The 12,845-nt window shown below is 40.5% G+C and overlaps 4 protein-coding genes and 1 pseudogene across 6 annotated transcripts; 3 read left to right on the top strand and 2 right to left on the bottom strand.

The window, feature by feature from the left end:
- The first annotated feature begins 1,910 nt into the window (after positions 1–1,910).
- Positions 1,911–8,138, top strand: LOC141846082 (mitochondrial outer membrane protein porin 5-like). Of its 3 annotated transcripts, XM_074734064.1 has the most exons (7): positions 3,824–3,916; positions 4,046–4,113; positions 6,307–6,417; positions 6,498–6,584; positions 6,665–6,873; positions 6,954–7,297; positions 7,487–8,138. In XM_074734064.1, the coding sequence occupies exons 1-6, from the start codon at positions 3,871–3,873 to the stop codon at positions 7,258–7,260; spliced, it is 828 nt and encodes a 275-aa protein (XP_074590165.1). In that variant the 5' UTR covers positions 3,824–3,870; the 3' UTR covers positions 7,261–7,297; positions 7,487–8,138. The 3 variants fall into 3 exon arrangements, with proteins under 3 accessions (XP_074590166.1, XP_074590165.1, XP_074590164.1); XM_074734065.1 differs by lacking the exons at positions 3,824–3,916; positions 4,046–4,113; positions 7,487–8,138 and adding exons at positions 1,911–1,974; positions 2,105–2,172 and having other exon boundaries at positions 6,954–7,342; XM_074734063.1 differs by lacking the exon at positions 7,487–8,138 and having other exon boundaries at positions 6,954–7,342.
- Positions 2,340–2,929, top strand: LOC141846083 (uncharacterized). Its single transcript, XM_074734066.1, has one exon. The coding sequence runs from the start codon at positions 2,456–2,458 to the stop codon at positions 2,882–2,884; it is 429 nt and encodes a 142-aa protein (XP_074590167.1). The 5' UTR covers positions 2,340–2,455; the 3' UTR covers positions 2,885–2,929.
- Positions 2,987–3,813, bottom strand: LOC141846068 (uncharacterized; annotated as a pseudogene).
- Positions 7,578–8,642, bottom strand: LOC141846518 (mitogen-activated protein kinase kinase kinase 20-like). The gene has a single exon (XM_074734561.1). It carries the CDS (start codon positions 8,640–8,642, stop codon positions 7,578–7,580), a length of 1,065 nt encoding a protein of 354 aa, XP_074590662.1.
- A 746-nt stretch (positions 8,643–9,388) lies between these two features.
- On the top strand, positions 9,389–9,904 carry LOC141846517 (zinc finger protein ZAT6-like). Its single transcript, XM_074734560.1, has one exon. It carries the CDS (start codon positions 9,389–9,391, stop codon positions 9,902–9,904), a length of 516 nt encoding a protein of 171 aa, XP_074590661.1.
- The last annotated feature ends 2,941 nt before the right edge of the window (positions 9,905–12,845 follow it).

The raw sequence follows: 12,845 nt of genomic DNA, 5'->3' as shown, positions 1-12,845 counted from the left end.
GATTACAAGGTTGTTAGGCCTGGTTCTCTGGCGTGCTCACGCATACAATCAAAATGTAAGAATAATCAATAATGTCAAACCATATGACGGTTACGAGGTTGACAAACTTAATCCCCTAGGCATCTCATATATAGACCCTATGCCAGTAACTTACAAAATTAGTCTCCTCAGCCCCCAACAGAAGTCTTCTCTCAGGTCGATGTAGAGATTCCTTTCTCTAAGTATATAAACTCTTCCACAAGTATGAAAAACAGGATGGAAGGTTTGATACTTTTGATGGAGGGTTTGATACCGATGTTGATCCATGCCGTAAAGAAGAACATGGAAAGGAGGGCGTACCAGTGCTTGGCCGAAGGGGGAGCTGCGCCGGCAGCCCTCGCCGTCGAGTACTGCTGGCCGAAGGAACTGCGAGAGGAGGAGTACTTCCCGCCGCCTTCGGCGCCGTCTCCGTCCGTCGTCCACCGCCGCAGCACCGCCCGCTCCGGTTACGCCACCGACTGCCCCTTCTCTTCCGAACCACTGATCGCTGCCCCATGCCAACTTTGAAGGTTGAAAGTGGATCCCACCCCATCGTCGAGACAGGAGACAGGAGACAGGCAGAACAAGTGTACAGTCTGCGTGAAGAAAATAATTTGTAATATTGTTAGAAATAATAATAATAATAATATTTGAATTAATAATGAACCACGACTCGATTTACGCCTCAGCACACGACACGAGACACGCATTTTTAAATGAGGGCTGCTTTTCCCACCCCCGGGATTTGACAGCCCCCTCCCCCTCCTCCTCTCTCCTATTCAAATGGCCCTTCTACCCTTTTTCTTTTTTTTTTAATTTTCATTTAGTTTTATTTTTTAATTAATTTTATTTAAAAATAACTTTCATACTTATATATTTTTTATTTTATTTAGTTTTATTTTTTAATTAATTTAATTTATTATTTTTTTTATCAATATGATATTATTTTTTCAATTTTTATTTACAAAAATTTTTTAATTTTTTTCATAATTATTTTTTAATTAATTTTATTTATTATGTTTTTCATAATACTTTTATTTTTTTAATTTATTATTTTTTAAAATTTTATTTTTATTGATTTTATTTTTTATTAATCAATTTTTTTATCAGTTTGATTTTTTTGAATAATTTTTTATATGTTTATAATCTTTTATTTATTTTTAGTTATAAATTTTATGAGTTAATATTTATAAAAATATTAACAAGTATAAAAATATGGATCAAAATAAAAATTATATATTTAAAACTAACAAAAATACTAACAATTAATACTGAACACATTCATCACTTAGGAACAAACATTTTTTTTCCAAATGAAGAGTACATGTAATAATACAAAAAAAACATGAAAATATATAAAAATAGAAATTTCAATCAGTATTGCCTCCAAATTCTGCTCCTGACGCGTTTAGTGGTGGTGTACTTATTACTTTATACCACAATTGAATACGTGTTCTATAATGAACAAAATTGATTAAAAAAATAAAACTAAGTAAAAAATTAAATAAAATTAAATAAATAATAAACAAAATTAATTTAAAAATAAAACTGAATGAAAATTAAACAAAATTAAAAAAATAATAAATAAAATTAATTTAAAAATAAAACTAAATAAAAATTAAATAAAATTACAATATATATAAGTATTAATGGAAAATTAATAAACAAAATTATTTTAAAAATAAAACTAAATAAAAATTATATATCTATATATATATATAATAAAATAAAAAAAGAAAGAAGAAAGGGTAATGCAGTCATTTGCATGAGAGAGAGAGAGAAAGAGGGGAGGGGTGCGGTGTCAGAAGAGAAGAGGGGGTAAAAGCAATTTACTTTTTAAATTCACAGCTCTCGAATCATCAAACCACAATTCGCTTGTCTCTCTCTCTCTTTCCATTTCAACCGCCGCCATGAAGGGTCCAGGTCTCTTCTCCGATATCGGCAAGAAGGCCAAAGGTATGCTCCGATCCAACTTTTGATCCTTTTTCTCGCTCAACCATCTTCGTCGAGCTTCTAATCTGGAGTCTCTTTCGTACCTTTTTCTGTTAATTTTTTTTCCGCTTTGATTCTGCTGCTGGGAATGCAGATCTGCTTAACAGAGACTACACCTGCGACCAGAAGCTGACCATCTCCACCTTTAGTGGCTCCGGATTGGTAAAACCTCTTCTGGACGTTTGATTTTTCACCTTGGATTTTCCTTCCTCTTCCTTGGTTGTCTGCTCTAATCTGGATTTTATCTGGATTTTAAAGTTGGAATGTCCGTCGGCTTGGTGTAGCAGAGACGGCGAGGCCATCGATCGTATCAAGCACGGGAGGTCAAACTCCAATTCTGCCCTCCTATGCGCTATTATATAACTCCAATCCTTCCCCTCTCATTCCTCAGCCTTCAACAAACAGATCGAGAGAGCTAACGCATTAACAGGGATCAAATCAATCAATGGCGTCGCAGAGCATCGAGAGCCACCGCGAGGGCGCCGAGGTGTACCACGGCGACGCCCTCTGCAAAAAGAAGTCCGTCCAGCTGCTGCAGCAGCTCGGCCTCCCCGACGGCCTGTTCCCGCTGGACGACATCCAGGAGTTCGGCCACAACAAGGCCACCGGCTTCATATGGCTGGTCCAGAAGAAGAAGAAGGACCACACCTTCAAGCAGATCAAGCGGCAGGTGTCGTACGCCGCCGAGGTGACGGCCATCGTGGAGGACCGCAAGATGAAGAAGATGACCGGGGTGAAGACCAAGGAGCTCCTGCTCTGGCTCTCCGTCGTCGAGATGTACATCGACGATCCTTCCTCCGGGAAAATCACCTTCAAGACCGGCACCGGCCTCTCCGACAGCTTCCCGGCGACGGCCTTCGAGCTCCACGAGTGAGCTATACGCAGGCAGCTCTGACGCCGCCCCGTCGCCTTCAAGTTTCATACATACAAATAAATTAGATGAATAATATGGTCCAAATTCAGTATCAACTGTGTGTTAATGTTTGTTAATGATTTGATCATGTGATGCAATGAGCAGTTTAAAGCAATTAACAACTCTGAGTATTCGAAAAAACCAGAGCACAAGTCTGCTAGCAGATGAATCAAACATGGAGCCTTTGGACTTTTCTGACTGAATTCGGTCAAAAACGTCGGGCTTAAAACTGTTGGGATTTCTTTTCTGAGCGATAGATAACGAAGAATCTTGTATCCAATTCCACGACAGCCCGCGGATTAGCAGTCTTTTTCCACGCCCACGCCTCCCTATAAATTCCCAGTTGTTCTTCAGCGATTCCTACGCATCGATTGGTACAGCAGAAAATTAGACGAGGTCTTGTTAGTTGTTACTCTTGATGGAGGGTTTGATACCGATGTTGATCCATGCCGTAAGGAAGAACATGGAAAGGAAGGCGTACCAGTGCTTGGCCGAAGGGGGAGCCGCGCCGGCGGCCCTCGCCGTCGAGTACTGCTGGCCGAAGGAACAGCGAGAGGAGTACTTCCCGCCGCCTTCGACGCCGTCGCCGTCCGTCGTCCGCCGCCGCAGCACCGCCCGCTCCGGTTACGCCGCCGACTGCCCCTTCTCTTCCGAACCACTGATCGCTGCCCCACGCCAACTCTGAAGGGCGAAGATGGGTCCCACCCCATCGCCGAGACAGGAGACAGGCAGCTGTTCATTTCGAGTGAGTAATAATAAGACAAGTGTACAGTGTGCGTGAAGAAATTAATTTGTAATCCTGTTAGAAATAATAATAATAATAATAATATTTGAATTAATATTGTACCACGACTCGATTTACGCCTCAGCACACGACACGAGACACGCATTTTTAAATCATTAAACCACAATTCCCTTGTCTCTCTCTTTCCATTTCAACCGCCGCCATGAAGGGTCCAGGTCTCTTCTCCGATATCGGCAAGAAGGCCAAAGGTATGCTCCGATCCAACTTTTGATCCTTTTTCTCGCTCAACCATCTTCGTCGAGCTTCTAATCTGGAGTCTCTTTCGTACCTGTTTCTGTTATTTTTTTTCCGCTTTGATTCTGCTGTTGGGAATGCAGATCTGCTTAATAGAGACTACACCTGCGACCAGAAGCTGACCATCTCCACCTGTAGTGGCTCCGGATTGGTAAAACCTCTTCCGGACATTTGATTTTTCACCTTGGATTTTCCTTCCTCTTCCTTGGTTGTCTGCTCTTTGAGATTTTCAAAAAACTCTAAATGATCCACAGTAGTAATTGTAGGAACAGGAGAGAGTGATGCAGAGAGGTGGAAGGGGAAGTGGGTTTATAGTTTGCTTTTGGGATTGCTATTGTTTAAAACTAGGGGATACAACTCGGTTTCTTGTACAAGAGCTAAGATATGTACAATATAATATATGGTTGTAGAAACATATGAAACAGGATATGCAGGTCTAATGATGAATTTTTTGTAGTAAAAAATTGTCAAAGAAGTCTCAAAATAAATAGATAAAATAAGAATACATAAATGCAACATATTTTGTTAATCACTAGTATGAGACATAATTAATAATCAATATCATTGTATAAACATTCAGGTGTCCCTAAATATTCGTTCCACATGACTTACATGATGATAAGGAATCTTTCATATGAAGTAGTTGCCATGTGTTAAACAAGCAAAGTTGTTAGAGTTCTTTAATTCACTATTGTGTCTTATCATACGTTATAATTCAGTTGTAAAAGAACTATGATAATTCTATTCTTTTTGGTACAACATAATACAAATATTATTTGTATGAGTTATAAAAACAGGACAAAAATCTATAGAAAATTAAATTTTACTCATTAAAAGCATACCTAGCCTATTAGGGCATCAGATTAAGCCAACAGTTTTGAAATAAATTGTATCCATTACAAGAATGAAGGATGGATTTTCTGTTTGGAGCCAAAATCAAACCAAATCAAATAGAAAAAATGTTTATCGGTTTAGTTTACAAAAATAATAAGGTTTTCAATTTTGGTTCCATTTTGGTTTGTAAAATAGAAAGCATTCCTCTCTTCATGTAGCATGGTCTTGGCCTTCCTCACAACAACAATGTGGAAGGGACCATGATTTTTCTGTGGTTAAAAGCATTCCAGAGTCTTTTGCCCATTTTATTTGAATCTTGAATGAAATGAAATAAATGATATGTAAGATAAACCTTTAAGTATTTTTATGACTAAATGCCAGCCTACTCCATTAAAACAAACGCATAAATAAAATATCATATTATAAAAAAGTAAAAGCCTTTTTAAATCTATTTTATAATTTAATATGAACCTAATATTTTACAATTGCAAATTTTATCAAAATGATTCATGATGCAAATCTTATTTGACAACCTTGTTAACATTAACAACAGTGGTAACTCCAAACAGATTGTTCTCTTTTGGTTTCACCTTTTTAACACCACCGTGAATTAGTACACACATCTATCAAATATATGATTGGTTAGCGACACTAGTGCAACAAGTTAACATTCTGTGGTTGTTTGAAACAAATTTTATCTCAACTTAATAACTAATTTCCTGTGTTCTTCTTATAACTATTTGTTTTCCTCATCTTTCACTGTTTGCAAGAAGGGTATTTGTATTGCACCTTTAAAGAGGCATAATTTTATCTGGATTTTAAAATGATGCTTTTTTTTATTAAAATTCTTAGAATCAGTTCTATAACCTATAAAACTTTGCTTATAAATTTTAAGGATCAGGCTTCCTCTACTTTCTAATTTTTGTTTCATCTTATGCAGAATAAGAAAAACCCAGATGCCACCAACTCTTTGGGGTGTATTATATGGATATTATTCCTCTAGTCATGGTCACTATATATATGAATAAGATGCACGTCCATAAAGTTTTTGACATATTTTTATGTTGATTGATAGAAGATTAATGCAACCCTTATGACAGGGACTTTATTTGCATTTCTTGCATTTATTTTATTTTATTTTCATAATCTTTAGCTTGTTGTGTTGCTTTATTCCCATTTGTTTTGACGGATTTTGCTTTATGTACTTGTGTGATTCTTAAAATCTGCTAGAATCTTATTTGAGTTGGTATTTTAACTGATGACAAACAAGCCGTGGCATGCATCTTGATGACTTCTCTTGCTGATATCTGCGGAGATAACTATTTGCTTTTTGATTAAAGTCTATTACATTTCTTCAAAATTGTCAGATGATCCTACACATACTATGCGAATGGTTTTACAGTTGGCTTTGTAGATCTTACTAGTGTATATCACTTTGGGTTTGTGTGCTATCTTAATTGGTTTCTTGTGGCAAAAAGAAATGCCCTAATCTATTCTGAACGTCAATCAGGGACTTACTTCTGCTGCAGTCAATAAAGGAGGGCATTATACCTTTGATGTTAGCTCACAATACAAGCACAAGAACACTCTTATCGATGTAAAAGTTGATACTGATTCAAATGTACGTTTTCTCTCCTTTTCCTACTTGTTAAAAATCACATTATGAGCAACAAGTGACTCTCTTTAATTGTTTTTCAACAGATCTCAACAACAGTTACCATCTCAGATGTTCTTCCATATACTAAGGCCATTGCAACTTTTAAGATACCTGATTATCACTCTAGAAAGGTAGCAATGTTCTCTTCTGAACTTACATCATAAAGAAATTTGTGCTGGATATGTTTAACCTGCCTTTTTGATTTTTCTAGTTGGAGCTGCAATATTTCCACGATCATGCAAGTATTGCTTCAGTAGTAGGTCTGAAGCAATCTCCAGTGGTTGAACTTTCTGCAACACTTGGTACCAGAGCGGCTGCATTTGGCATAGAGGCCGGTTTTGACACTGCCTCAGGAAACTTAGCCAAGTACACTCTTGGGGCTGGATTCACGAAGCCGGAATACAATGCTTCCATAATTTTGTAAGTGTGCTTAGTAACCACGTCAACTTAAAGCATGGCCTTCTCGGACAATTCATCGATCTGTCAACTTCTTTTCCCAGGGAGGACAAGTTAGATACTCTGAGAGCATCATATGTACATCACTTGGATGCGGCACAGAAGACCTCTGTGGTCGCTGAGATTGTGAGGCAATTCTCCGCGAACAAGAACATTGTGACAGTCGGAGGGCAATACTCGATAGATCCCCAAACATCTGTAAAGGCACGGCTCAACAACTCAGGCAAGTTTGCAGCTCTTTTGCAGCACGAACTGAAGCCAAAATCGGTTCTCACCCTCTCCAGTGACTTCGACGCCAAGGCTTTGGAAAAGGCTCCCAAGTTTGGGTTGGCACTTGCTCTCAAGCCTTGAATGCACTTGTCAGCTGAGCTGCTTCATGCATTTTGGGGTGGGTCGATATCAAGAACATTTTAGTAGCTTTCCAATTTTTTTCTGCTGCCATCTGCTGCCATTTGGATTTTTGTTGCTATGTCGCCCAACAAAACTTTTCATCAAACGTTTGTCTATCTCGATTTAATTTCTTCAATGTTGATGAAGAACAAAGAATTACATACATATAAAAGTTTCTGAATCGCAGGAGAAACTACAAACTACTGCTGATGATTCAAGAAACAGCAGGTTTAGTTCACCGGCAAGTAGAAGAGATTAGTTCAGTAATGGCGGATCGATCAAGGTGAGATTGATTGGATAAGCACGCCGGCTCTCACTTCCATCCAGTCGGAATCTATGCAAGGAGAGGACGCCCAATTAGGCGGCGCCGGTGACGCGAGCTCCAGGATTCGATCCGTTGGAAACAGACCGTATGAATCTGCCGGAATATTCTCCTCTTCCATCGGGGAAGATGAAGCATAGGAAGGTATTTCCAGCACATTCGTCGGAGAGCCTCCGAGCGGAGTAGTGCATTGCCATGGTGCACCGGCGATGTCCTCGACGGCGTCGGTCGAAGCGACGAATGGATGTCGCAGCAGCATCTCGGCCGTCCATCTCTCAGCAGGGTCTTTGGCGAAGCAGAGTCTGAGGAAATCCTTCCCCTGTTCGGATAAATCCGCAGGGATCTCCGGCGAAGCGTCGCTGAAGGCGATTTTGAAGAGTAACCCCCACGCGTCCCCGTCGGTCGGATTTGGCCATGGCGGCCGACCGGTAGCCATCTCCACCACCGCGCACCCGAGCGCCCAAATGTCTCCGGGCGCTCCGTGCTCGTCTCTGGCTGCCGCCTCCGGCGACATATACAGCGGAGTGCCGCGAAAACCTTTGGCGCGGTCGTCGGCCTTCTTGGCGAGGCCGAAGTCGGATATTTTGACGGCGCCGCCGTCGAACACCAGAACATTCTGCAGCTTGACGTCGCAGTGGGCGTAGCCGCATTCGTGGACGTAATGCAGCCCGAGGAGAATCGCTCTGGTGTAGCGCCGGACGGCGGGCTCGGGGAACCGGCCGCCGGAGCGCAGCAGGAGGTCACGGAGCGAGCCGCCGCCGGCGTACTCGAGGAAAATATTGTAAGATTCCTCTGCGCAGGAGTAGACCACGTCGGAGCAGAAGCAGCGAATCAAGTAAGGGCAGCCGTCGAGGCGGGAGAGGACGGCCTCCTCGTGGCGGAGGACGGCGGAGGCGGAGAGCGGCGTGGACTTAACGGCCATCAACGGAGGCAGAGGATCCCCTGAGGGTCGGCGGACGTGGGCGAGGCTGACGGTGGCGAAGCTGCCGCGGCCGAGGACTTCTCCGCGGCTCCAGTCCATGATGCCAAGACCGGCGAGACGCCAAGTTAACAATTTTGCGATGGCGTCTCTTCTCCATGGAGGCGTTTATATATATACGTTCGGAAACGAGTCGATGTCACTTCAACTGAAAATGGAAATTCGAATAATCAATCATTGGCTAGATTTGTTTTCCAAGAAATTTAATTCAACAAATCCAATCAGGATTAGGATTTCCAAAAATAGAAAGTATTAATTCCTAGCATGATTAGGAGATGGTTCGTTCGTTTATTACAGATGGAATTCCTAGATTTCTCAGGCAATTTGGATCGCATTAGGATTTAGTTAGGGAGTTCTTGAATGGATCCTTAATCGATCGATCGAATGAGTTCCACTCTGTCTGGGATTCGCGGAATTATTTGCTACATTTGTTCTCCAAGAAATTAGATTCGGCAAATCTAATCAGGATTAGGAGTTCCAAAAATAGAAAGCAATAATTCCTAACATGATTAGGAGATGGTTTGTTCGTTTATTACCGTTAGGAGATCTTGGGAGTCCGATTGCAGAAGGAATTCCTGGATTTCTCTGGCAATTTGGATCGCATTAGGATTTAATTAGGGAGTTCTTGAATAGATCCGTAATTGATTGATTGATTGATCGAATGAGTTCCACTCTGTTTGGGATTCAAGGAATTCTGCCTATAAATAATGCTGCTGCATCCACTCTGCAATTCCATTCGCCTTCTTCTTCTTCTTCTTCTTCTGCTTCTTCCGCCGCCAGAAACAGAGATGGCTGTCGGCTTCCTGCAACGCACGCTGCCGGCCTTGTGGACGCCTAAGCGACAGCGAACATCGCGCCCTCGTCCTTCGCCTCCGCCGCCTTCTCTCCTCGACGAAGACGAGCAGGACTGCCTCCTCGGGCTCCTCTTGCTATCGCGCGCCTCAGACCATAACCACGCGATGTTTCCGCCGACCCAGGAGCACGAGCCGTCTCCGCTTCCGTCGCCGACGCTGAAACAGCAGCAGAACGAGCCGTTTCCTCCGTCGACGCCTCCGATATCTGATCCGCGTTACGAGTGCGGCAGAGTGTTCTCCTCGTACAGAGCACTCGGAGGCCACAAGTCCAGCCACCGGAAGCGCCCAGCGTCGGCCCCTCCGACGGCCGCGGTGATAGCCGGAGCAGTGGCGAAGAAGCGACACGAGTGTTCGGTGTGCCGTAAGCCATTCCCGACGGGGCAGGCGCTGGGCGGGCACATGAGGTCCCACTTCAATGGCGGCCGCCGACAAGCGACGGCGAGGAATTAATGATTAGCCATTTCATTTCAATTCATAGATCTTTTATCCGAAAATAGATAGTTATGCCTTCTGAAGCGAATTAATGTGTTTAAACAGATACATTGTTACTTTGTGATCTTCATATATATATACTCCATTAAATCATCACATGATCTTTTTAGTTGCTGCTCATCGATCGTTGCCTTTGTTTGTTCTTATTTGATACAGGCATTTATTAACTATATATTGTAGCATTGTGGTTACTTAGACTGTTTGAGTTCATTGACTAGTGATAGATAACAGCATCAGTTTTCTCCTTCAAGTTGTTCAATCCATTACTGACAAAAGAACATCCTCATTGTCTCCTCTCTCATTCATTACTAACAAAAAAATGCAATTAGCATTATCATTATCCTAATAAACAAATCACATTGCAACTGGTTAAAAAGAAAGTTAAATGGCATACTCGTGCAATTCTGAATGTAAATGCCACCTAGAGGATAGGAAAAATGAGTCGTTTTAATGAGTCTGAAATGAATAAGGGATAGAAATGATTATTTAAGTTTGATTTATTTTTTTTAATGAATTTGAGTTTGATTGGTTTAGATGTTAGAACTTTAATTCAAGTCAAGATTGTTTTATTATTTGAAATATTTATATTTTAAGTTTGTTTGATAATATATATTTGGTTGTTTATTTTTAATTTATTTAATATGTTGATAATAATTTTATTAATGAACATGATTTAAGAATATTATTGATGAACGTTAATAAGTTTAACATATATATATGTATTGAAGTTTATTCGTTTAGTTTAATGAATTATTTAAGTTTATTAATTTAATTGATTTTGTATGTATTGAATGAATAAAAATAAAGTCGATCACTAAATTTGATTCATTTAGGGCCCTAACTAACTTATGATATTGTTGTTTGTGATTCACTAGCATATGATCTCTAATACCCATGAAAGGCGATTGAGCACCTTAGTCGGGCTATTTTGGAATTTGACTGCCTAGTCATCTTGCTTGCCTCAATGATTAAAACGACTCAAGTTTACTTGTTGACTGATACGATGGGAAAAAAAATTATACGTGATGGAATCTAAGTCAAAAGTCAGCCGATAGATGAAGGTCAAAAGTCAAATATAGATGGAAGTTAAAGTGACCATCCGATTTCAAAGTACTCAAATTCCTTAACTCCATCAACTTGACTCTAGAGGACTCAGACTCCTTGACTCCATTAATTAGTTAGATTACCCGATTCTAGAAGATTCTAGCTCCTCGACTCCATCAGCTTAGCCACCAGATTCCAGATGACTCAAGCTCCTTGACTCCATTAACTGGCCACCCGAAGACTCAATCTCCTCAACTCTATCAGCTCGGTCACCCGACTCTAGAGGACTCAAACTCCTCGACTCTACCAACTCAGTCACCCAACTTCAAAGAACTCAGGCTCTTGAACTTTCGGGGACTTAGGATCCCCGACCCCATCGTCTTCATCCTCCTAAAGGACCCATTGATGATTGCTACGAATATTTCTGAATACGATACCATAAGTGAATGAAGGAACAATCATATCCATTTTACTCGTCAGTTTACATTACACCAAATCCAATTGGCTTTCCCTTATTCTTTAAAGAAGAGCATTGACTGACTTTCTGGAAAAATGAAAATTACTGAGCATACAAAATTCTACTCTGTTGACAATAATGAACTACAAATACTCCTCAAAGGTTTACAAGATTTATTTATTTCTTCTTTAAGCCAACAATCCAATGAATTTGATCTGAACTATTATTATTTTTGATAATCAAAGTGTTCGAATTTCACCTAATTAATTTACAAGTAGAAATTCGTATCTGAAATGGTGGACGCTTGAACCATCGAGAGTAGACGGTCTTCCAAGCGAACTTTGATTATCTAGCGATGAACAAACCTCCAAGACCTCTAAAATACTCAACAAAATATTAGAATGAGGATAAGATGGACATTACCGCGACCACTCTAACGCTCAAGTTTCATGTTTTAATAGAGGAGATGTCACGTTCGGATAGAGGGGGTGTCACATTGCTCCCATGTCATCCGCTTTCTATCAACCATGTTGTCCCATGTATTCTAGCTACTTCCATGGTGCTTGAGGCATTCCAATTATTAGATTCGAGATCTTATAATTAGATATAAGGTGCAAGTGGTAGGGATCTTAGAGTCGGAAGTCGAGCGTCAAGTGATAGGGATCTCGGAATTAGTAGTTAGGCACCGAGTGGAAGAGATCCCGGAGTTAAGAGTCGGGTGCGAGCTAGGAAGAGTCGGATCAGATTCGAGCCCGCCTTGCATGAGGTGATCTAAGGCTCAATTTGATTGGTTCAAGTGCCTCTTGATTTTTGACTTCTATCTCCACAAGCTCTATGATCATTCCTCACCACACGATCTTTAACTATCCTCCTATATCAATAGTTAATATTTCTTTAATTCGCATATCGAATAAATTCGAACATAATTTATGCACACTTAGAATATTTATTCATTTGAGATTCAAACTCTAATATTTTAATATTTTTTTAAATATTTTATCAATATATTAAGGATTATAAGTCAATCGAACGAATGTATTCACTGTAACAAAAAGTGGAATCTGTCATTCCAACTGTCTCATACGGCCAAACAAGCGAACGTGTTCACGAGGGAGAGAGTGTTGGTGATGATTAAGTTGATTCCCAGAGAGCAACGGCAGATTGCGATCCCGTGAACACGATTCATCGATAATGAGACAATTCTTGTTCCATCTCTCTTCGATCTTTGTTCTGCTCGATCGATCGATGCTTACCGTTCCACCCTCTCCAATTATTTCATTCGCTCTCTTTCTTCTATCGGACTGGTAGCTGAGCAGATTCTGGGCGTTCTCCAGAAAATACCAAACGCTGATTAGATCGTTCTATCTTTTTCTGCCAATAAAGATTTTGTTTCTTAGT

This window comes from Curcuma longa, chromosome 15, assembly GCF_044706935.1.
Source record: "Curcuma longa cultivar G26 ecotype Majalengka, Jawa Barat chromosome 15, ITB_CL_G26_1.1, whole genome shotgun sequence".
NCBI lineage: Eukaryota > Viridiplantae > Streptophyta > Magnoliopsida > Zingiberales > Zingiberaceae > Curcuma > Curcuma longa.
This window is presented reverse-complemented; position numbering and strand designations above follow the sequence as displayed.